Here is a 25,932-nt window from a genome sequence, read left to right as displayed (position 1 = left end):
GAAATCCAAGTATAAAGTAAAATCACAAAAATACTGAACTCCGAAGACAATTCAAAACTGAAAGTCCCTAACTAAATGTCAAAATCAGCTCAAACACATCAAACGAATGGATAACAAATGTCATATTCCTGACTTGGTACAGGCATTTCGTATGTAAAAAATTGTGGATTGAACCTGGTTTTATAGTTAGCTAAACCTCTCACTTGTATGACAGTCGCATCAAAATCCATTGACAATGCGTGAACAAAACAAACAGACATATTAGGTAAAAATGTCAAAAATACAGCAGTCAACATTGTGTTATAATCTTTATCACTAATAAAAACCTACAAATATGTAACAAAGAAGCACAAAACGGCATATAGACCAAGCATATTAGCAAAAATTAAAGACAAGAATACACAAATTTACTATAGTACCATAAATTGTTTTCTCATAGTCATTTATTATTTTTTTTAAGTGTATTGTCTTTAAACGGTTGTAGTTATATTACCACAATGTTCTATTAGATACAGACAGGATTTGTTTATAAGGAATTATAACCTGTGTAATGCAGTAATTACATACTCGTGAGATATCTAATGACTTAAAATTATACATTTGTAGGCTGCATAATAATTAGCATCACCAATAGGAAAATGAATGCTACGATATATTGTGAACATTTATGTTTAAAAAATCACAACAACATGTTAGAAATGTCATGCTTCAGTCAAATGCCGATAAAAAAAACAATGATACAATGATGAATAGTTCCGCTAACAGAATCACATTGACTTACTAATATTGTGTTACATATTTTGTATTGTGAATAACACATAACCACACACAGGATATCAGAGGAAATGGTTAAAACACTATACTTGCAACGTATTTACGCAGAGTGAACATTTGTTTATTTTTTGTTTTAGTGACATAATGTTCGTTTTTAGGTTGAAAGTTTTCATTATTTGTTAAGGATTTTTTTTTTATTAAAGCAGGTAAATATATAACACGTTTTATAACAACAACCATAATATAATGAAAACAATTATGAAAAGTGTTTCAATTTTATTACATCTGATTGAATAATGTGTCACTCGATATGTCCACGTAAGTCCGAATGATCACTATTTTTATATTTATATTTATATTTCTAATTTCATGTTAACTATAATTTTAACAGTTGGCTATCAATGACACAGACACAGGTATTAGTGGATTTATCAATACAGGTTGCAATTATGTAAATATAGACAATGCAATTTCCCATAGGAATTCCCTTTGCGGCTTAAACTGTGACACTTTTACTATGAAGTTCCGTGAAAAATGATATCCCAGAACGGAAAGTTTATACGCACTACTATTTTATTCAAAGGTCAAAATATAGGGCTGTGAGGCATATTTTCAACATTTACATGCCCTGAACTTCTAAGAGTTTAAACTTATACTAAAATTCTATACTACCCTTATCTCCACTTTTGGACCTCCTAAGAATTAAATTTTAGGCGCTACCATGTTGTTCTATACTGGTAACATTCCCAAGTGATGTCTCTATGAGATGAAACACAGAGGTCATATCTGGGAACCCGTACGTTAACAAATTAACATATCTATGAATATTATATATATCCCCAAAAAATGCGTGGTTTGAGAAACAGCTGTATTTACAAAGTGCAACCTACATGCGTTACATTACTTCATTCATGTTATTACTTACATAAAGCGATTATTTTCATTTTCAATAACTCAGTTCGCAAAACAGTTTTTAATTTATTCTTACATGCAAATCAATTATCTACTTTAATTAGTTTGGCATATATTTCAAAGGTGAGAAGCAGAAAAATTATATAAAATACTAACAGTTGTTTGCTAAGGCGAACTTTTTTTTGACATATATCATGATGTGCCGATTTAAATCTACCCAAACAATGACTTGCGTATTAGTTTTTAAAATGATGCTGATTTGAAATAGGATAATACCAATATAAAGATATAATATATTCCAAAGCATTGTTAATTGGAAAAAAAAATATTTAAAAAATGATTTAAATACTCTGTTGCGTGTAGATTTGGTTTAGAGGATTTCTATAAACAAAAAACAACTTCATTTTGAAGGGCACAAATACAGACATATTTTTCTTTTTTGAAATGATTTGAAAAGAAAAATTTATTGTTGTATATAATAAGAGAAGCCTTGAGATTGTGTGGTTGTAAAATGTGTTGAATATAAAAAATATTATAGTCCCACTAATAAGTGAAAACGACAAGAGTTGTGATATATTTTATTTATAATAAGAAAAATAGAGTTTGTGTTTATCACATTTAAATTTCAGTTCATCAAGGGATTAAAGGATTTGTAGAATTTAAAATGGATTTTAAGGTAAGACATTTTAAGACGAAAGAAAATTTATAAGCTTCAGTCATAAGTTTTAAAGGATCTACATGTAATAGAGTTTCCCATATTGACTTATCATGGAGGCCTCGAAATTAATAGTGTGGTTGTAAAAATTTGCTAAAAAAAACCTAAAAAAACAACGAACATCAACACAGAAAATTGAAGACTGAACAACACGAACCATTAAAAATAGAAGGTTGTATCAGGTGCTCAGGATGCGGCAATTAATTCAGAAAAATAAGCTTTGAGTTTATAAAATTCAAATAGTGAATTAAGTAAGAAAAGGATATGTAAATAAACTCATCATAGATACCAGGATTACAATTTTATATTTGCGCCAGACGTGCGTTTCGTCTACAAAAGACTTATCAGTGACGCCTGAACCAAACAAAAGTTTAAAATGCCAAATAAAGTACGAAGTTGAAGAGCATTGCGGACCAAAAATTTCGAAAAGTTTTGCCAAATACAGCTTAGATTATCTATTCCTTCTAAGATTGTAAATAGTTAATTTATAATTATGACCATATCAATGACAATTCATTTCAACACAGAAGTGCTGACTACTGGGCTGGTGATACCCTCGGGGAATAAAAAGTCCACCAGCAGTGGCATCGACCTAAAATGCAGTATGGAAATTTCAAGATAAATATAGAATATGTATTAAAAAACACTTTTTACATTGATTCAAACAGGAATATTCCAAATCAACAATATCATCATTAACTTATTAGGTCTTTCCACTTTTCTGTGGAAAGACCTATTGTTTTTCTTCTGATTATTTTTTTTTTCTTCCGCCTAATTTTGTTCTTGCGATAAACATTTGTTTCGCAATATGTCGCTTAGATATTTTATATATGATATCGAACAGTTTATGCGCTTTTGAAATTTACCCTGCGTAAACGAATACTTTTCTTTGTAGGAGTTATCTCCCCAAACACTGTTTTCCTTGTTATGGCATCTCCTTCGCAACCGTTAAAGATTATGACAAATTTATTTTACAAAATTGTTCGTTACATCCTCAGTAATTTTTGGCGTATTTGGATCGAAGCGATTCGAAGAAATTTTATAGGAGTTATCTATCTTTTCGGAATAAATTTTGTCGGTATGTTTTTTTAACTCATAAACCGTTAACCGTATAACCCTGGAATATTTTTATTTGAGTCCCCTGATTCCTAACTTAGAAAATTAGGTCAAGGTCAAAGGTCAAGGTCATATTTTAGATTTTCATATGTCTTTGATTTCCCTATAACTCTTGAACGGTTATAGATACAAAAAAATTAAGCAGTGAAAAATGCTTGGTACTTCAAGGGGCAACTTTTTTTACATTATGACTATATTGATTTTACCATCATGTAAGGGACATAACTCCCATCGATGGTTTTTAAAAGGCCATTTTTAGGCAAAACTCTTAAACAAAAGGTCCTTGACCCATAGGGTCTTTTGCAATGACCTTGTGGAGCAATGACCTTGACGAAGGTTACAAGGTCAAAGGTCAAGGTCATCAAATTATGTGGTTTTGGCACTATTTAAACAGTTTTATGTGTGTTTGAATTTCAACCAACCAACCAACATACCAACCAACCAACCAATCAATCAATCAATCAATCAATCATGATCATGATCAATCAACCAATAATGATCATGATCAATCAATCAATCATGTTTCCGTCTCATGTGTTTCTTATAGGGTTCAACCAACCAACCAACCAACCAACCAACCAATCAACCAATCAATCAATCAATCAATCATGATCATGATCAACCAATCATGTTTCCGTCTCATGTGTTTAATATAGGGTCCAAGATCTTCTTTGTGTCTTTTTCCGTGTTTCAATTGACCCTATCCAATGTGTTTAACCAACCAACCAACCAACCAACCAACCAACTAATCAATCAATCAATCAATCAATCAATCAATCAATCAATCAATCAATCAATCATTCATGATCATGATCAATCAATCATGTTTCCGTCTCATGTGTTTAATATAGGGTCCAAGATCTTCTTTGTTTCTTTTTCCGTGTTTCAATTGACCCTATCCAACGTGTTTAACCAACCAACCAACCAACCAACCAACTAATCAATTAATCAATCAATCAATCAACCAATCAATCAATCATGATCATGATCAATCAATCATGTTTCCGTCTCATGTGTTTAATATAGGGTCCAAGATCTTCTTTGTTTCTTTTTCCGTGTTTCAATTGACCCTATCCAACGTGTTTAACCAACCAACCAACCAACTAATCAATTAATCAATCAATCAACTAATCAATCAATCATGATCATGATCAATCAATCATGTTTCCGTCTCATGTGTTTAATATAGGGTCCAAGATCTTCTTTGTTTCTTTTTCCGTGTTTCAATTGACCCTATCCAACGTGTTTAACCAACCAACCAACCAACCAACCAACTAATCAATTAATCAATCAATCAATCAACCAATCAATCAATCATGATCATGATCAATCAATCATGTTTCCGTCTCATGTGTTTAATATAGGGTCCAAGATCTTCTTTGTTTCTTTTTCCGTGTTTCAATTGACCCTATCCAACGTGTTTAACCAACCAACCAACCAACTAATCAATTAATCAATCAATCAACTAATCAATCGATCATGATCATGATCAATCAATCATGTTTCCGTCTCATGTGTTTAATATAGGGTCCAAGATCTTCTTTGTTTCTTTTTCCGTGTTTCAATTGACCCTATCCAACGTGTTTAACCAACCAACCAATCAACCAACCAACCAACCAACTAACCAACTTATCAATCAATCAATCAATCAATCAATCAATCAATCAATCAATCTGTATGACTGTTTAATCATGACAGTTTATTGAAGGAACAAACTCTCAATTATTCAAGAAAAATTGAAATTTAATATTGTTCTTACGTCACTTCTGAAAAAAAAATCCACATGTTCTCTGAAACTACAAGTACAATCGACCTCAAAATTTGCAGTCAGCAGGGCATACATGTACTAAACGTTTATAAAAAAACTTGGTGCAGATATCTCTCAAAGCTTTTCCTAGAGAAAAGAAATGGCAATGCCGTAAAAATAGCTTGCTAGGTCCGTAAGGGATGACATCAAAAATTCAATGAAGGATAAAAAACTTAATTCAAATAGTTTTTTCACTGACCCCCCTACCCCCCTATTAACTTAATTTGGGGAAAATTGATTGATCCATATGGATATATGTAAAAATCAATGTCGGATAACCAAATCTTGCAGCAGTTCAACCCCCCACCCCCAAACTATTTGAATTAAGTTTTTTTTATCTTACATTGATCTTTTGATGTCGTCCCTAAATCTCAGTAAAAACCTACAATAAAATGTCCGCTCCGAGTTTGAAATACTAATCTGTGTTACAAACAGGTGCTGAAAAATGTACATTATCAGAAAATAATCAATAAATGTGTTTTAAAGTTACACCGGATCAATTAAATCCAAAACATGCACTACTTGTGAACTGTCATCAAAATGTCAATTTCCTACAATGACAAAAGAAATTACATTGTGTACATTCCATCTCTATAGATGTTGTCTGTTTAACGTCCCCACCTAAAAAGAAATAAAAAGACTATCTTTTCGTTATTATAAACCCGTGTCACGTGATGTGGCGCGCGCGCTGTACCTAAAATAAAAGAAAAACTTTCCAAACTAAACATGAAACTTCTCCGGTAACAATAATATAGACCCCATACAGAAACAAACAAACAAACAAACAAACAAACACCCCCCAATTCAATTAATTTTACAGGGGGAAAGACCCCCTACAATTGCTTTTTTAAAGCAATTGATTTATATTTGTATAATGATTTTCTACCAAAAGTATAATTGATTTCCATCGCAGTCATATTCAAAAGCGGGAATAGTCCTTAGATATTCATGCCTTCTTATTTTGGGTATAGCTCATATATAACCATTCGTAAATTTTGAAATATTGCCTTTTTTTATTCCCCTTTGCATTTACCAATTCGATGATCTGAAGAAAGTAAATATATAACCCTGACACATTTTCAATTGAGGATGAAAGAGTGCGTTTTAATGTACAACTGACACTAGGAATCAGGGGGATAAATGGCTTCCGGTAACGGAAGTTGTATAATAGTAAGACAAAGCCGGGAGCTTTACTCAGAAATATCAAAAACGCACAGTCTATTACAAATTATTTAATTATGTAAGCTAAAAAAATAATCTTAAGGTGATGACTACATTCAAGGAAGTTTTATATGCTGAATGACCAGCACTATTTTACTGTCCCAATTATTTGGCAGCAGTTCTAAAGTTTTGTAGTCAGCATGTGTATGCGTTAAAGGTCATAATGTCACCGGTTTTGACTGCCTCTTTTCAAGGCTCATTTTGTTACTTACATGTACAGTCCTCGGATGGTGTAAACACTACAAACCAGTAAAAGTCGGAAATGGCCTATATCTGTACTCGACTGTACTGATTTTTACTCGACCAGTCTGAATTTGTCTGAATTTTACTTAATATTACTCGACCCAGTCTTAACCATACTCGACAGTACTGATTTGTACTTGACCCTTATCTTTGCTATTGAAAATAGTCTGAACTATTATACGACCAGTCTGAAACAGTCTTAACCTGTTCTCGACCTGTACTCGACCAATACTTGACCAGCTCTCGACCTATTTTTTCAGTCTGAACCATACTCGACCAAAGGTCTGAACAATACTCGACCATTATGAACCATACTCGACCAAATAACCTCTACATTTTATAATGTTGATTGTTTAAATATTTTTCTTTTTAACTAATATGACAACAGCCACAATAAAATAAAGATATATATAAAAACAAATTTTTACATCCTTACATGATTCTCAGATTTATTAAATCGGGATAGTTAAATTATCTCATTTTAAAGTCTTAGCCTTGTTAAATAAAAAAAAAAAAATTTTTACCTGAAAACCACGCCTAGACTGAGAGTAATGAAACCTTATTAAGGTGCTTTTTGTTTGGCAATAAAAAAAAAATTAAACAAGACTTCATTTTCCTGAATTCCTAAATAAAAACTACATAGTTTTCATGGTTACATATAATAGTTATATAACCATCTTTTTAATGAGGTAACAAAAGCCAACAAAATCACTGACAATGTTTAACCTTATATCAGAAATATATCTATTCTTTTTATAATTTGGGACATATAGAATAAAGGACTTTTTGTTTTTGATACTGACTTTATCACAGTAAAATATCAGGTGAGCCCGAAGGGCGAGCCTGATATTTTCTGTGATAAAGTCAGTATCAAAAACAAAAAGTCCTTTATTCTGTTTATCGGTAATTTAAAAAAAAATAAAAAATCACTACAATAATAGAGAAAATAACAACCGAACTTCTTTTTCGCGTCGGATCACGGCGAATCACACTTGACGTCACAGGCTGCATTACGTCATTTGAAATTTTGTCACAGTGCAGTAAACATGGCGTTTTCTCGTTCTCTTGCACAAAGTATAAAGATTTGAAGGAATTATTGCATGTGTTTCATTAATATTCTGCTTTGGACATGACTCTAACGATGGCAAATATAATGGTAGCATACCGGTAAGTCAAATTTCTGTATTTTTCACAAAGCATCAACATAGAGGGGGATAGGATGGTTCCTGATCCCGAAATCCCGGCCCGTTTAAAAACACGAAATCACGAGGTCCCGAATTTAAATAAAGTAAATCCCGACATTCCGAAATCACGTGCTTAAAAACACTCGATCCCGGAGTCCCGATAAAGGTCTTATCCATGCATCCATGACCCCCCTCGAGCATAGTAAGTCATAGCTGCGGAACCGTAACTCTTATGGTCCTTTTTTATTTTTTTTTTGATTTTGCGGACCATATGGTCCGTGTCAGTCACCTCTTAGCTTATAAAGACTACAATTCAGGTCAAAACAGACCTTTATACATGTATAAATTATAGTTTGGTGACCCCGGTTACCCCCCTTTTTTAAAATTTATCCTACATTTAGTCTTTAGTAAGTGTCCCAAATGACACTGTAAACACTTGTGTAGTTTCTTCACATATGTAATGTAGATCCGCAAATGAATAAGTTCACGTTTTTGTTCTTTGTTCTATGAATATGTGTCTTTAAATTGACCATTATTTTCTAGCTTCTCTCATGCGATAGCGGTACCTTTTTGGTCACTATTTATGTGTTGCGTTTAAATATGAATTGTAACACTTTATAGTGACTGAACAGGTAAAACAAATACTTCTCAAGAAACAGAAAAAGAAAACTACTTGGAACAGCACCCGGCTATGTATTGGTATTGTATCATCATGTATGCATAAAAACTCGGATTGGAAGTCCGAACATCATGGACGATATATTAATGTTAGTCATGTACTTAATATATCTGTTCCGGACCATATGAGTATTTGGACCATACGCGTATGGTCATGACCATATGCGTATACTCATATGGTCCGACCATACGCGTATGGTCCGACCGTACGCGTATGGTCGGACCATATGAGTATAATACTCGTTTGGTTATTAACGGGCCGGACCATATGAGTATTTGGACCATATAGGTATATTTATTTTTCCAAATTACATTATAAACGTTTCAATAATACAAGAACTTTATCTAAAAAAAACAGTGATGGTTTAAAACATGACAATTTTTTAATTTTATAATAAAAAAAACTACGTAAAAATTTATTATTGATGCCATAGTTAGTTTTCATCGCTAGTTACATTAGTGCATGTAGGCTTGGATGACATTCACTTCCACACGGTATCATAGTTTTTTGCATTTGCAAGTTTTGTGCACGATCTTTTTCATTTACACATTTTGTTTGCGAGTGAAAAACAAGCCTTTTTTGCAGCTGCGTACAGTGATACCGAGGTCTTTGGCAATTCTGATGTCTACAGTGTTTTTAAGAAGCTCTAGATCTCAAATATCGTAAAATGGTTGACTGCAATACACCATCTTCACAACACAACTTAAATAAACTAATAGTATAAAATGTGTTTACTTTAAATTTGAAAATTAAGTAAAATTAACAATGTGAAACTTCTTATTTTTATTTAGCTTATCTTTTTATTATAATATAACGATAGAATTACCTATATGATAGCGTCTTTTGAATGAACGGTCAAACCATATGAAGAGTTTAGAAGTATTAAAAGTAAACTGTATCAGAGTGTTAATTACCCCGACCATACGCGTATGGTCCGACCATACGCGTATGGTCGGACCATATGAGTATATACCCATATGGTCATGACCATACGCGTATGGTCCAAATACTCATATGGTCCGGAACATATCAATTATAGATAACGCATTTGTTTTAAAAAGTCTATCGGCTTTTTCATGCCTTTTTTGTTTACATTTTGTCATCAATCGTTCAAAAAGGCTAAACTACTTTGTGAAAGTTTCAAACAATGTAAAGTGTTTCATTCGCCAAAAATCTCGTGCGTTTCTGCGAAACAAATTACGCGCAATTTTGTGAATGAAAGGGGAAAGTAGATCCTTACGCGTTGTATTCGCGCATGTCAGTTGCGTACTAACCCAATAATTTTTATATCACGGCCAGTCCACTGATACTGACATTATCAGCGAGTACACATCAAAGGAAAAATATACAAATTACCGATAAATATATATATATATTTAAAAAGGGATAAAATATTAAAAAAATGAATAAAATGTTTCTTCTGATTAGGGGTAAACTATAAAGTAATACATCCTGCTTGGTGCACACTGATTAAAAACGTCAGAGAGACATAAATTTTAAATAACATCCATTGAAAATTACAAGATCCAATAAAACTTAAATCGCAAGGCCTTTTGAATTCACTAGATAAGTAATACACTATTATAAGAAAAATCCTGTACTCAGGTAAAAAAAAAACTTATTTAAGTGCTTCTGGTATGCCAAGTCTTTAAATTTGACAAAACGTATTTAAATTTAATTAAAATAAATTTCTACTGCAACTTTGGAATACATTTCCTTTTTTAAAAGGTTATCAATGATTGCTATGAAAGTTTTAATATTATTATTATTATACTAAATTCTTGGTTTTACAAAACAAAGGTGTCAATGTTAACATTTATTAAGTTGCTTTATGTATTATTTTATATATATTTTGATCAAACAAAATTTGAATTACATTTAAGATATTTGAATAATGGTTGAAAGTTCTAGTATTTTTTATGTACATTACGCAATGTGAACATGATATCATGTATATAAAAATTCATTTTACGAAAACTTGATTTATTACATGATATTTTTTTAATCCAACCAGAAATTACTTCCACTGATCATCTTGTTTTATAATAATTTTAAATGTGATATACATTGTATATATATATATATGTAGGTATAACAGTACCTAAATTGATAAAATACAATAGATAGATACAAAAAAACAGGTCAAGGTTGGTTAAGAATTGGTCGAGTATGGTTCAGACTAGGTCGAGTATGGTTCAGACTTGGTCGAGAATCGTTCAGATTCGTAAAAAAATGGTTAAGTACTGGTCGAGTAAAGGTCGAGTACAAGTTCAGACTGTTAAGTATAGGTCAGAGTACAGTCGAGTAATATCAAGTAAAATGCAGACCAATTAAGACTGGTCGAGTAAAAATCAGTACACTCGAGTACAGATATAGGTCATTTCAGACTTTTACTGGTTTGTAGTGAAACTTCCCACTAACACCATACACCATTACACCATTCACCATACACCATTACACTATACACCCTGTGCCATAACACCATACACTTTGCACCTTTGCACCATACACCTTACACATTACACCATAAGGCAATTTAATTTCAAAGAAACCATGCGACTACAAAATTATTTATTTATTTTAAAAAACGACAGTTCTTATCAATATTTTGCATAGTTTTCAATGTCGTACACCATTCGCGTTACACCATTACACCATTCCCCTTACACCATACACCATAGCACCATACACCTTCTACCATTGCACCATATGCCATACACCATTACACCATACACGTTGTTTTTTTTTTTGGAAGTTTACACCATCCAAGGACTGTAACATACTTGAATAAAGTACTCAACATTATCTCTGCATTTGTAGCGAATAGTATATCATTTTAGTCCTTGACTATGACTGCACCATTTTTGGTATATTACATATGATTTTAGGTACATATAGTAAGTGTTCTAATAACTACACAATATAATTTGCTCAAACAAATTCATTTCCATTGTGAAAATCTCAGCACCAATATGTTTTAAAAGATATCCTCTATTGTTACATCTATGATTGACATGTTGATTAATGTCCATAATGTCAAACAGTGTATTGAACCCTCAAAGAACTCAGAGTATTTAAATTTTCAAACTAATGCTTATTTCCTAAATTCCTTGAGACGAAAATATCATTTGTATTACAAAGTTATTTCTCTGAACTGTAAATCAGCTGCAACTATTCTTTCTAAGAATGTAGTTATGCCCATGGCCCAATAAGTACTTAATGATTTGTTTTTATAATTTGTAACATCAACTTCAGCATGTTCAACCTTTATATATAAGATGATAGGTTAGACATGCGACTATTTATAATGACAGCCACTGTATAAATAAATGTCAAGTAACCCTTCCCTTGTAGACACCATGACGCAATAACTGTTAGTTGGACAAGTTGGTGTATATGATAACTTCTCTCTCCTTTAAAACCTCTGCTACAATATTAGTTATATCTCAAATTTAGTTATTTCACGGCTGCTATGATTTCCGTTCTGCGAGTACTATTTGGATTCAATCTTCTGTATTATCAAAAGACTTCACTTTTAATTGAGTTCAGTTCAAGAGTGTTTAAATGTGACATATCTGTATGTAACAAAATAAATGCAAAGCTAACTAGCGCAATGCGTTTATGAATCATCAAGGGGTATTCAATTATAAACAAAGCATATCGTAAAAAAAACATTTCATGTTATATCTTTTTCGTACTCAAATATAAGTGTTGCCATCTTGCCATGTAAGGTTGAAATAAAAGTACCAGAATACAACTTAACCATCTATAGTATATAATATTTATTTTGACATAGGTGCCTACCCGGAGATTGGAGACATGGTAGAATATATAATATGATCATGGGACCGGGAGTTGGAAGTCAAATCGACAATTTAGACAACACAATGTTGCTGTATTATTTTATATAATGTTATCTACTTATGTATTATAGAAATGTTTTGAATAATCGAAAACTAACGCATGTTCTGATACAAAAAAATACTTTACCTTTTAAAATCAATTTATTATCATGAACTAAAAGTGTTTCCAATTTTTGTTCTTTCATTTGTTTTCAAAACTTTTAGTCCACAGTTTCAAACACTAACCACTTATTCACCTAGTTTTTTTCAAAACCAATTAAAAATTATATCCATTCAAAATAATTGGAAGTAATTGTTGAAATAATCTTTTGATTTTGAGAATTGAATGCTAAAATACAATATTTTGTAACAAATTTTTAATTATCCTCAACTACTTCTTAATTAGATTTGTGCAAAAAACGATCGACACGGAAATCAATTTACCACAGAAAAAAAATCTTGCATACGTAGCAGATTTGACATTAAGTCATTATTATGAAGAGGACATACATGTTTATTAATATTAAGATGATGGAAGTGTATATTTCAGTAACAAGAAAGCACGACAATATATACATTAGTTGTATATCTGAGATTCTTTTCAAATACATAACGACATGCCGACTAGTTTACGATTTTAACTGAAATTGTTCGTATTGGGTTATTAAGTAGTATTTGGATAAAATTCTCAATTTTAATAGCACTTATACGATAAGAAAAATTCAGTTTAAAAAAAAGTCCAAGATATTCCTGTTGGAACAAATATTCTATACCTTTTATCCGATAAGTACAAAGTCTGTATTATTTGTTCAAGTGGAATAATATCACTGAAATTTTTTTTTCCGTATGGAACTTATTTCATGAGAGTTCTTCTGGGTACAGGTAAGATTTCATTTGAAACAAAATCTTACTGTGTTATAAATTGAAAACATACTCGTGAGACAGTCAATGATTTAAAAACGGATACAAAAATAAGTAAGCAATGAACGTGGTTGTTTAATTTCATATGTACATGCTTTTTTGTGCTTCTTTGTTAACTGTTTGTTTGTTTTTGTTCTGATTGAGATTCTGACACGGTGATGACTGTTGTACCACGATTTTGACATTTTTTGCCCATTATGTCTGTTTTGTCACACATCGTTGTAAATATAATGGAATTTGATGCAACTGTCATACAAGTGAGAGGTTTAGCGCTATAAAACCAGGATCGATCCACCATTTTCTACATTTGAAAATGCCTGTACCAAGTTAGGAATATGACAGTTGATGTCCATTCGTTTGGTGTTTTTTATCATTTGATTTTGCCATTTCATTAGAGACTTTGCGTTTTCAATTTTCCTAGGAGTTCAGTACTTTTGTGATTTTATTTTTACACAGCACAATGACAGCACTTCAAGAAAAAAGATACTCTTATTATGTTGTTGGTACACTGATGAGAGGATCCAGTGAAACAATTGTTTTGCTACCACTCTTATACATTTTACGTTTGCATTAAATGCATTTAAATTTTGGAATACTTGTAGTATTTACCGTTCTCTCACAAACGTACAATAAACATAAATATATTTGAGATATGTGGCTATACACATCATGCACATGTTTTTAAAATATCCTTGAATATTTTGGGCGACAAATATTCATACTTTTATCTTGTCATAACACTATACAAAATAACCCTTAAATTTGTTTTTATATAAATGTACTTAGCGACAAATTAATTTCTTATTGCGCATTTTCTATAGTACAATAAAAGCATTTCCCCACTAAGGAAATGTGAGGAAGCTGTTAAAAAGAAGGATTTGCGACGTACATATACAGAAGGGCTCTTGTGTTTGTTAATGACAAGATGTTCTTTTTCAGGTTTACAGTTTTTGTCATTGTTTATTTCATTTTTGCGAATGCAGGTAAGTGGAATATCGTTTTGATTTATTAATGATGAATATTCGACGGTTTGTTAACAATGTGTGAATTTATTCAGCTTTAGTTTTAGATAGTGAACTTTTATTTGTGTTTTGGTTTTTTTCTCACATTTTTGCCATTGCATTGTCAGGTTATTTTCAACTTACGTGTATGAATGTCTCTTCGGTATCTTTAACCTCTCTTTTATATTTTTTTAAAAATAAAATTGTATTACTTTTATATGAAAATGTTTTTATTCAATAACATTAATTGTATCAATTTTACCGCATTTTGACAATTTATAATTTTCAGTGGTGTTGGAGCATGAAATATTTGAATCTCCAAAGCATTTTTAGGGCATTTTTGAAACTAATGTTTGCTTTCATTTGGTCACTTGAAAAGAAGAAAAACGACGCATTTCTACAATATCACCAATGTCTAAGACTGATTAGGTGTATGTATAATGCCCACATTTTTATCAATTGATTTATCATTTAATAAATAGGGTTCGACTTTTGAAGTTCATGGACAATACAAATTCTCACTAAAGCTTGAAATAAAAATATTGAAAAATATAGAGTTTACACTATGTTTAAATAAGAACCGAGTATAACATGTAATTTCTAGAAAATCACAAGTGTCTATAAACAACCATACACATGTGTATAACTGCCCGCGCGCTTTTAAAATATTCTGTTTTAATACGCAGTGACCGAGGAACATACTAATAGACGTGTTATGAACAGGTATATACTCGATGATGAGGCCGAAAATGTTTACCTAAAATGTGTAGACTGTGTCAAAATATTGATTACCGATTAAAACCGGTAAAATACAACATTTTAAATAAAACCCTTACAAGAGGACTTTCAATTTCAGTTTAAACTTTGTTTTAAGACTTAGTTAAAGTTAGAGTTAAAAGAAAAAAACAAAGAAAATATAGCATTAGATTGTATATGACAGGAAGTACTTGTCGGACTGTTTGAAAAGCTTGTTAAACCAATGAAACAATATCAGATATCCGAAATTACAATGTTAAAGTTTTGAAACTTTTCTTGAATTTGTATAGGATGTCCCTTTTAAGTTAAATGTTCCTTTGCTTTTGATTTCGAAATTTAAAGATAGCAAGTTCATATACTTTTAGTATTGTTTTAACTTATAAGGGTCGGTGGAGGGTTTGTTTACTCTTATTCATTACTTATTTTTTTCGGCGTTTCTTCAATCTTTTGCTTTGGATCCTATATCCTTTAATCAATACCTTTGCCTCCTATCAGTGTTCATTAAGGAAGAAAATTATGCAATTCATCATTTTATTCCTCACGGAATAATGGATATGGAATAAATGTTCCATAAGGAATTTTATAATGAAATTGTCTATAATAAGGAGATCAAAGGGACGTCTGTTATAGGGAACAAATATACGAAGAAATTAGAACACAAGATTCAATAGATACACAAGCAATCTAAAAGTTTAAATTACTTTTGTGTTTTGATACGAAATCCGCATTTAAATTCATGTTCACCAAATTTGACCCAAATTATCATATATGATTTATAACATACTAAAACGTGTATCAAAATAGTCTAAAATAAACAATTAACAAGGCATCTGCACGTTGATATATTTCATCGTTTCCTGGGTATTTTAGACTAAACGCCATTTTGTTGCCTATCGAGATGACCTATAAGATTGCCGACGGTCATATAAGCGATATAACATAAATATAGATATAAATAAAAAGCGAACTCTTGCAAATAAACTCATCATAGATACAAGGACCAAGATTTTACACTTATGCCAGACGCACGTTTCGTCTACAAAAGACTCATCAGTGACACTCGAATCAAAAATTCCTAAAGGTTTTGCCAAATACCGTTAAGGAAATCTATTCCTGAGGTAGAAAAGCCTTAGTATCTCAAAAATTCAAAGTTTTGTTAACAGTTAATTTATTATTATGAACATATCAATGATAACTCAAGTCAACACAGAAGTGCTGACTACTGGCAATTTGATTTTCTGATCTTTTCTAGGCCTGTTTAATTTCATATCATAGGTTAAAAATAGTTGATAATTAATCGTTTTTACCTGTATAAGAATGAGTTTTTTTGGATCGAATCAGTCAATCAAGTAATTTACCTTGGATTCACTGTCAATGTTGACATTCTTTTCCTTTTAATCGCTGAGAACGCATAATTCATGCGTAATCAATCTCAAGCTAAGAGGTTAAATTGAAGGTCATATGAATACGGATTCAATGAGGTCGAATAATTCACTTGCAAATGAATATTTGATCATCGATACTTCTTAGCTTACTTTGACAAAATTGAACAATGCTGACTGCTCGTAACTAGTGCCCCTTTAAAGTTGAATATGTCAACCTCAGCGTCGAGTATATACAATTTCGTAACATATCTGGTGATTAAACAATGAAGTACAAAATACGATAATTTGTTCAAACAAATTCCTACCTGATCAATATTACCTGGTGATGAAAAGTTATGTTTCTATAAAGACTCCTTGAAACCATGTTGAATGCATATTTTACATTAACAGTTATAATAAGTGTTAGGGCTACAAAGAGAAAATAATAGTTTATATTTTTATTATGTTCGAAGCGCTCTCCTGGTTTGAGCATTATCAGAAACGATTAATTCAAACTTAACAAATTCATATACTTACTGCAGGATGTACAAATGCCTCATTTTTTTCCCTTCTGGACTTAATAGTATTTAAACACATTTTCCTTTTTTAATAAAAAAAAAACAAAGGATACAGAATATCCAAGTGCGACACAAAATCAGTACATCCACAGCACAAAAACACGCAAGAAAGCAAAGGAACATCGCTGTTAACTGCTGTTCTTCATCTTAAAGTCACAATGAGACCTTCAACACGCAGCAAACTAAACTTTCTCACTTTGTTGCAAATTTAAGACGCCCCCTAGCATCGGTTTGAGATGAATTCTTTAACTCATCAATTTATATATTTCACATTATACTAGAGCTTCCTAGAGAATGTGCAGAGCTAGCAATAACAAGCTGTGGGGTGTATAAAATCTATCCATTTGCAAACTTACAACCTGGAGTTTCAGTCTACTGTAAAATAGATACCAGTGGTCATATTTGGACGGTAAGTTTGTTTTTAGATTATAATAGAAAGTAAAAAAATTGTGTATCAATTACTATAAATAAAATAAGAATATGTACAAAAAGCTGAAACCAAACGCAAAGAAACAGATGTTCTGTTCTAATTCGAGACATTCCATAACACCGGTATGATTGATATTACTTGCTAGATGTGTATCGCCAATATTTATGCCACAAATTACTTACAAATACGCATCAAAACGTGACTAAACAGTATTTTTGTATAGCTTTTACAAAATATTATTGGGAAACATCATGTATGATTGGTTAAGTGAAATTGTCCTCTTTATCTAACACAGTTGATTTGGTTTTGGTAAAACCTTTTTAATTTCTATTGAAGATTTTTACTATATCTATTATTCATTTCATGTTTCAATACTGTATCAGAAATTTTGAAGAACAAGTGTTATGCAAAACAAAGTAATCGGAAGCAAAAGTGTTTTATCATAACAAATTGAGCAGCATTATTTCGTCTTATACGTATTGTATACATTTATATAATTCAGGTGATACAGCAACGATTTGATGGTTCTGTGAATTTCTTCAGAAAATGGCAGAACTACAAAACTGGATTTGGACAACCATTCGGAGAATATTGGCTAGGTAAAAGCATAATTGTGTAATTAGCAATAAAGAAAACAATTAAGTTTATTTAAAGGTGTATTATATTGGCACATTGAAAAAACTTATACTTTTTCTCTCATTATTTAAAGCAGTGTCAATTACAAAAATATTCTAGATTTTATGAAAACTATTAAGTCTGATGACAATTTATTCCAAGGTAAAGTCATTTCTTTGAAAAATGTTCTAAAGCCAGCTTGATTAGATCGATATGTAGGGAATATCCGTGTCATCGATGAACGTTGATAATATCTACAATCTCTTCCGCTTTTCCTGGTTTGTGTGACATTACAGAATGGAACTCGTCATCGGATATTTACTTACTTATATATATGTTACAGTAAATAGGTGAAATTAGGAATTACATGTAATTACTAAAATTTAGGAATTACAGGTAATCCCCAATGCACTTAGTAAATACACGTAATTCCTGAAACGGCCCAGTTATTACCAGTAATTACTAATTTTAAAATGTATTTTTACATCTATTTACTGACTGCTATAACAATGTTGTACTATGGTCAGATGATCAAAAGTTATGGTAATACTAACTAGAGATCAGTTAGTACTCTTAAAATATTGAATGGTTGATTTGTATTAAAAATATCTTAAATAAATATGGACTTTCAAATATTTGGTTAAATCAGATTCACTTTTTGACCTATTTCAGCAGACATGGAAATCAGAAATGGAAAATTCTACTAAAGCATTATGTACTTTTTAAAACAAACTTTGAGTTTAAAGAATAATTAGACTTATTACCTTATAAAGATAAGGTAACGTTAAGTAGGTTAAGAACTGGAATGAACTGTTATGTGGATTAGCTTTGACATATAAAATTTAAAAAAAAAAATTTTGTTTAATCATTAATAATAAAGGGCTGCGCTTTAGCGCATGATACGCCCGTTGCTCTTTTAACTTGTCTTTTATGCTTTAAATGAATTTATATGATCAACTAGAAATAGTGTGAGCCCTGTCAAATAGCCCCCCTCCCCCAAACAATAAATAAAAATGCACAAAAAAATTGGCACTATTATATATATTAGGTCAATAGATATAAACAATTTATCAAAGTTGCATAAAATGTTGTGAAAGTGTGCACTTGCGAGTGAATATATGGACCCCTAGCTGGAGATGGGTTATCGATGTATTAGGCTATTGAAATTGTAAGGGTTTTGCAGAACAAATAGTCTCGTCTACTTTTGCTGATATTCGCAGGCTCAACAAAAATGAGGAAAAAATATTAAATTTTTCCTCTAGATACTATCTTTTGACTAGAACTATGAGAAGCTTCTGTCAAAATTGGGTAAAAAATCCAGGATGGTTTATAAAATCTAATGTTTTAAAAACTTTAACTGCAGAGTGTATGTAATGTTAACTGGGAAAACAACTAGTCCATTTATCATGTTTATAAGTGATATAGGGGAGAGAAAAAAGGATTTTTTTTAATAAATTTACTTTTGGATATTATCTTATGATCATAAACATTTAGCTTCTGTCCAAGTTTGGTAGAAATCCAGGATATTTGGCTAAAGTTATTTTAAAGTTTTAAACCACAGTCAATGATTGAGATTTAAGTTTAACAAAATTATGAAAATCAATTTTGGATTGATATCATTGTCTTACATGCATATACAGAGTTTCAAGACCTATAAAACAACAATTTTCCAGTTTCAATTCACAAACACTGAAGAGTATGCATTTTTCATGTGCCTTATATTCCTACATCATTAAGTAAGCTCCCTTAAAATCCCTACCCCTTTACTTTCTTATTTGGTATCTTGAATTATGTTTTTAATTTCAAAACAAAAACATCAAGTTAGTAAATAGCTGTAAAAATGACAAAAAATATCAGTAATTACCAGTAATCCCTGAAACAACTAGTAAATACATGTAATTACTAAATTGGCTAGTAATTACAGGTATTTACTGAAATGTTTAGTAATTACGTGTAATTCCTAATTTCACCTATTTACTGTAACATATATATATATTTGAGAAACATGGGGATTTTTTAGTTTAAATCAAAAAAATTTACGCGATATATTTGGTTTACAGTTTGATTAAGAAGAAACACCGACATACCTATATTATACAATTATTTAATTACTACTACAATTTGATATTAATAAGTATTGTTATTTTCACGGTTATTAATAAATGTTAGATAAGTCATACAAATCTAATATTGAATTTCATCCAAATTATTTCTTAATGTATCCGTTTTTATTTTGTAGCTAGTCAGCACTTCACTATAATCATGGATATCTATTATATAGTCATTTTATAAAATTTACTGTTTGCAAACGTGTGAATTATTCTAAATAATAAGGATATTCTTGTCCAAGGCGGATTACCCTTGCCGTATTGGTCACAACTTTTATGGAACTTTTGGTCCTCGGTAATCTTCAACTTTGTACTTGTTTTAGCTTTCAAACTTTTTTCATCTTAGCGTCGCTGGTAAGTCTCGTGTGGAGGTAGAGCGCGTTTGACGTATTAAATTTTTAACCTGGTACCTTTTGTTGGCTATTATTCGTTTGTTTCTCTGTCCTATATTTTCTATCATTTATTTTTATTGTAGTCCTGTCATGTAATGTTGTCATTTTAATGTTATAATTAACATTGCCATTAAAGATGGAGGTTTGGTATGCCAAAAAAACAAGGTTCAACACACCATTTTTTTCTTAAAATGCCCTGTACCAAGTCAGGAAAATGGCTATTGTTATATTATAGTTCGTTTATGTGTGTGTTACATTTTAATGTTGTGTTTCTGTTGTATCGTAGTTCTCTTATATTTGATACGTTTCCCTCAGTTTTAGTTTGTAACCCGGATTTGTTTTTTCTCTATCGATTTATGAATTTCGAACAGCGGTATACTACTGTTGCCTTTATTTAATACAATTTGTACAACTATATCTTTATTTTTCTGTGAAGTGTTTGTTACAAGTAAATGTAGTTTGTTTGATTTTTATTGCCATGCTGAAGCTTAACTCTAACCCTTTTCCATGGATGTAGGGTTTTCTTTGACTTTTTTGTTTTTAAATCCCATCGACATCTTCTTGTTTGTGAACCAGGACATTTTTTTAATTTGGGAATTCAAAAGTTTGTTTTTTTTCTGTAAAATTAGTACCTTTTTGGATCCAACTTTTGCGAGGATTTGTATATTAAACGACAAAGAAAATAAAGTGAACTTGATTGTATTATCCTCCTCTTTTATGTGCTAGGCAATGACGTAATACACGAACTAACAACTGGTGCCAATCATGCCCTACGGATAGAAATAGAAGATTTTAATGGTACGTCAAAATATGCTGAATATGAGAACTTCAGTGTGTCCAGTGAACCAAACAAGTATCGTCTTCTTGTCAACGGATATTCCGGAAATGCAGGTAATTTGAAATTATTTACGTTATCTTCGAGGCACCGATAAAATATATGCTGATAACACAAGGCTAACTGATAAGCTCTGATAAGCAGAGACTGTTCTCTGAAAATGTAAATGTCAAATCCCGCGCCAAAAAATCTACCATGGTGGTTTGTTAAAATTAGCACTTTTAAAAATATTAAAATCGCGTTTACATGTAAAAATGAAAAAAACATTTTGTACGTATGTAATATTGATCACCTCGTCTCTTTAAACAAATAGCAATCTTAACAATTGTTGACAAAGGAAGCAGCACGTCTTGTCTTACTTTCGCTTCCACTAGAACCTCATAGGGGAGGCAATAACTAAACAAGATCAAAACAATTGTCAAATATAAATAACTGCTTATAAAAGTGACGGTGGCTATAAAAGTGTATTATTTATACATGACGGTGAGGATTTTTAAATTCAATGATTAACCTCTCTGTCAAGCATGTTTGTCTTCCCATCTTCACTAGCCACTGTATTCCGAAAAGACCAAAATGAGGCTCTGATTCTACTAAATACCACAAATATTTATTCTCTATTCATAGAATACAATTTAAACTTCTATAATAATTTAAAAATAAGTTTGAACCCAACATACATATGTACTTGGAGATTTAAAACCCCATTAGTTATGCAGTATCGTTCAACAATTACATTTGACTGAATTAGTTACACAAATGAATCTTTAAAAACATTTACTACCCATTTCAAAACACAATTAAGATATTTGAATTCCATTACATGTTTCAGACTACGAGGAGTCAAATCTGAAAACGCAACACTATAATTTCAGGTGATGCATTCAGCGGACTAAATGGACAAAGTTTCTCAACTTATGACCAGGACAATGATATCTGGCCCAGCAATTGTGCTGAGACATTTAAAGGTGCTTGGTGGTACAGTAAATGTCATTCTTCTAACTTGAATGGACTATACTGGGGAGGAGCTCATACAGAGTATGCATCTGGTATCAATTGGGGATCCTATGGCTACCATTATTCGCTTCAAGCTACAACGATAATGATTCGTGCGACATGAACTTGAGCTCATATGTTATTTATAAAATACACGCCTGTATCAGTATGTAATAAAGGTTTGAAGACGAATCTTTCTTCTGTTAATTCCAAAAACAAATTAGAATGTTGTTTTAACCTTTGAATCTACCATAATGTTTCCCCTATCACACACCATATATGTTATATCATGGAAATAGTGTTGTTATGCTCCACCTACAATAATAGAGGGGCATAACGTTTCCTGGTCTGTCTGTCCGCTCGTTCGTCCGTCCGTCCGTCCGTTTGTCCGTCTGTCCGGCTTTTTGTTCAAGGTAGATTTTGATGAAGTTGAAGTCCAATCAACTTGAAACTTAGTACCGGTACACATGTTCTTATGAGATGATCTTTCTAATTTGATTGCCAAATTCGAGTTTATACCCCAATTTCACGATCCACTGAATATAGAAAATGATACTGCGAGTGGGGCATCTGTGTACTTGGGACACATTCTTGTTTTATACATATGATTTATGTAAACGGGGTAAACAGCACAGCGGCATAAGGGAAAGAAAAAATAACAAACGCGTGAGAAAGCTAAAGTCTAGTTTGACTAACTCTTATAACATTTGAACACCCAAAGTCAAGAACAGTATTTTACTTATTCTTATTTAGTATTCGGATAAATATAACAGTAACACATGACAAAATCGTTTTAGATTTTAACAACATGTCATGTACAATATAAACAGGTCTTATTCCTTTTGAACATCGGTGTTTTTGGTATTCGATCACTGTTGAAAATTTTTCTGTCAATAAGGGTATATCTTATCACAATGAGACCTTATTCTAGTTTAAATCATAATTTTACCATCTCTGTGTGTCCCTTTGAAAAGACAAAGGTAAGCAAAATTAAACAATTGTATTTCATTGAAAGAAAATTAATTTGAAAATAAACTGACAACGCCATGGCTAAACAAAACACCAGACAAACAATAGTATACAAAGCACAGCACGACTGAGCCACACGAGCCTCACCAAAAAGTGGGGATAATATCAGCTGCTCCGGAAGGATAAGCAGATCTGTATTATTATCTGTTCTATTTTGGTTATTACAAAACACAGATAACAAGAATAAAGTGAGTGTTTTTTAATAATTTCTAAACAGGCAATTCTAATCAAGGAAGTTTGGAGTCGAAATCATCTGTCACGTCCAGAGTTCGAACTCTCACACTCTAAGTATTGACATTTTAGTGACAAAGTATAATAACTTCGGACGGCCACTGAGGTCCCTACGTAATTTCAAGTACATCGCTAGAAAAAGATAAAAGACAAGTGTCTTTAATTTATGCGGTTGTGGTTTTTGAGAAACGGGTTGTGTGGTATACATTAATATATGAAAAAGCAACAACAACATATTGAGAAACTAACAAAAAAGGCATTTCAAGGTCAACATACGGCTTTTAATTATCATAGACAATTATCCATGCCATATAATAAGCTGATTGATGTTTTAGTCTTGAACGACATGATTTTATTAACTTGTTTTTTTAATAAGTTCTTGATTCTCAAATATTTTGGCATTATATATCATTGACGAGACATTTATTGTCAAAATGTCCATCTGATGCCGAAAAAAGGTATCGTCAATGATATTGTGATTGAATTTAGGCTGACCATCGTTGGTTGTGGATTCTACTAGATAGGTACTTTGAGTACTTGCCTTTTGAAATTTTTCGTGCTAATTTGATCTGTCGGATCTTTCCAGCTGTTTTTTTTTCAGTTTGTTCTTGTACTGTAACACAACTGTCTCAGTTCAACTCTAGATTCTATGTTTACCTGTACTGTAGTGGTCGTATAAAGTAAAATCCCCAAAATACTGAACTCCTGGGAAAAATTTTAACCGGAAATTCCCTTATCAAATGGCAAAATAAAAAGCCCAAACACATCAAACGAATGGATAACAACTGTCATATTCCTGACTTGGTACAGGCATTTTCTTATGTAGAAAATGGTGGATTAAGCTAATCCGTTCACTTGAATGAAAGTCGCATCAAATTCCATTTTATTGACAACAATGTGTGAATAAAACAAACAGTCATTATATGTAAAAATGTCAAAAATAGGGGTACAGCAGTCAACATTGTGTTGTTATCCTACTCACTATAAAAACAAACAAAGATATAACAAAGAAGCTCAAAAAGGCATATAGACAAAGCACATTAGCAGTACACAGAATCTATACTTTAAGACCATCGTGTATTACTTGTGAAGTTGGTACAGAATATTCATCAACAAGATCTTGGTACTTTCCGATAATTTTTATTTGTAGAAAATGGACGAGACGTTATTAGAAATAACACTGGTTTATCAACTTTCTGCTTAGACACTGGTAACGTTTTACAAAGTCTGAATAGGAGCTGCAAGCTTTTGAATACCGAATAGGTTGGGAAATATATATCCCATATGCAGGTGAAGTTGGTATATTGCTACTTAGGCGGAGGAAATTGCTAATTTCAAAATTAAAATCGTCTCGTTTGTTATAGATTCTGGTACTGAGATTACTCTGTATGTCAAATTCGAGGTATAAGTCTAAAAATGAGGTGGCGGAAGCCGTGTCTGTTGTTTTTTCAATTTCTAGTTCTGTGTGATATTTTAAGGGAAATGGAACCCAATCAGAAAAGTTCGGATTGTTAATGGAAAGAATACCATCAATATATCTGAATGTGAAATTAAATAACCTGACTGCTTTGATCTTCTTCTTTTTGACAAGTGTCTTAAAAGAATGACGAAAGATACCAGAGGGACAGTCAAACTCATAAATCGAAAATAAACTGACAACGCCATGGCTAAAAATGAAAACGACAAACAGACAAACAATAGTACACACGACACAACATAGACAACTAAAGAATAAACAACACGAACCCCACCAAAAAATAGGGGTGATCTCAGGTGCTCCAGAAGGGTAAGCAGATCCTGCTCCACATTTGGCACCCGTCGTGTTGCTTATGTGATAACAAATCCGGTAAATAGTCTAATTCGGTAGGTCACATTTATGAAAGGGAATATGATTGTAGTTACGACGTAAGGAACATATCTGATATCATTTTCTGAAACGGTTATTCCATAACGGTCAACCAACTCGTGATGGCGTCCATAAAATTTACGAAGAGATGATTTCAACTTCACCATTTGGAACTCTTGATTTAATAGCTTCCTTGTGAGCAACAACCCTCTATCAAGAAAATTATGATAGGAAATGCAAGCACGGGAATATCGTATCAATTGTGAGATATATACACCGTATGCAGGTTCTGCTGGAATGTTGCTACTTACAAATGTAAAGTTCACAATTAGAAAACTGA

The 25,932-nt window shown here is 31.8% G+C and overlaps 1 protein-coding gene and 1 long non-coding RNA gene across 3 annotated transcripts in view; both read left to right on the top strand.

Annotated features, from left to right (window-relative positions):
- LOC139524144 (ficolin-1-like) overlaps positions 1-22,678 on the top strand; it is a 45,591-nt gene extending 22,913 nt beyond the window's left edge. Inside the window, exons 1-5 of one of the 2 annotated variants that reach the window (XM_071318767.1) lie at positions 14,265-14,397; positions 17,395-17,522; positions 18,046-18,142; positions 21,385-21,549; positions 22,366-22,678. In XM_071318767.1, coding sequence (XP_071174868.1) covers positions 14,340-14,397; positions 17,395-17,522; positions 18,046-18,142; positions 21,385-21,549; positions 22,366-22,610 — 693 coding nt within the window. In that variant the 5' untranslated portion in view covers positions 14,265-14,339 and the 3' untranslated portion in view covers positions 22,611-22,678. Of the gene's footprint in view, positions 1-14,264; positions 14,398-17,394; positions 17,523-18,045; positions 18,143-21,384; positions 21,550-22,365 lie in introns of those variants that run through there. The other variant, XM_071318759.1, reaches the window with a different exon arrangement.
- LOC139524113 (uncharacterized) lies at positions 891-12,715 on the top strand. Its single transcript, XR_011664738.1, has 3 exons — positions 891-980; positions 2,316-2,362; positions 12,448-12,715. It is a non-coding gene; the product is annotated as an uncharacterized lncRNA (long non-coding RNA).
- Positions 22,679-25,932: the final 3,254 nt, after the last annotated feature.

The sequence above is a fragment of the Mytilus edulis genome, chromosome 1 (genome assembly GCF_963676685.1).
Source record: "Mytilus edulis chromosome 1, xbMytEdul2.2, whole genome shotgun sequence".
NCBI classification, from domain to species: Eukaryota; Metazoa; Mollusca; class Bivalvia; order Mytilida; family Mytilidae; genus Mytilus; species Mytilus edulis.
The sequence above is the reverse complement of the archived record's forward strand: the minus strand, read 5'-3'. Positions and strand labels throughout refer to the sequence as shown.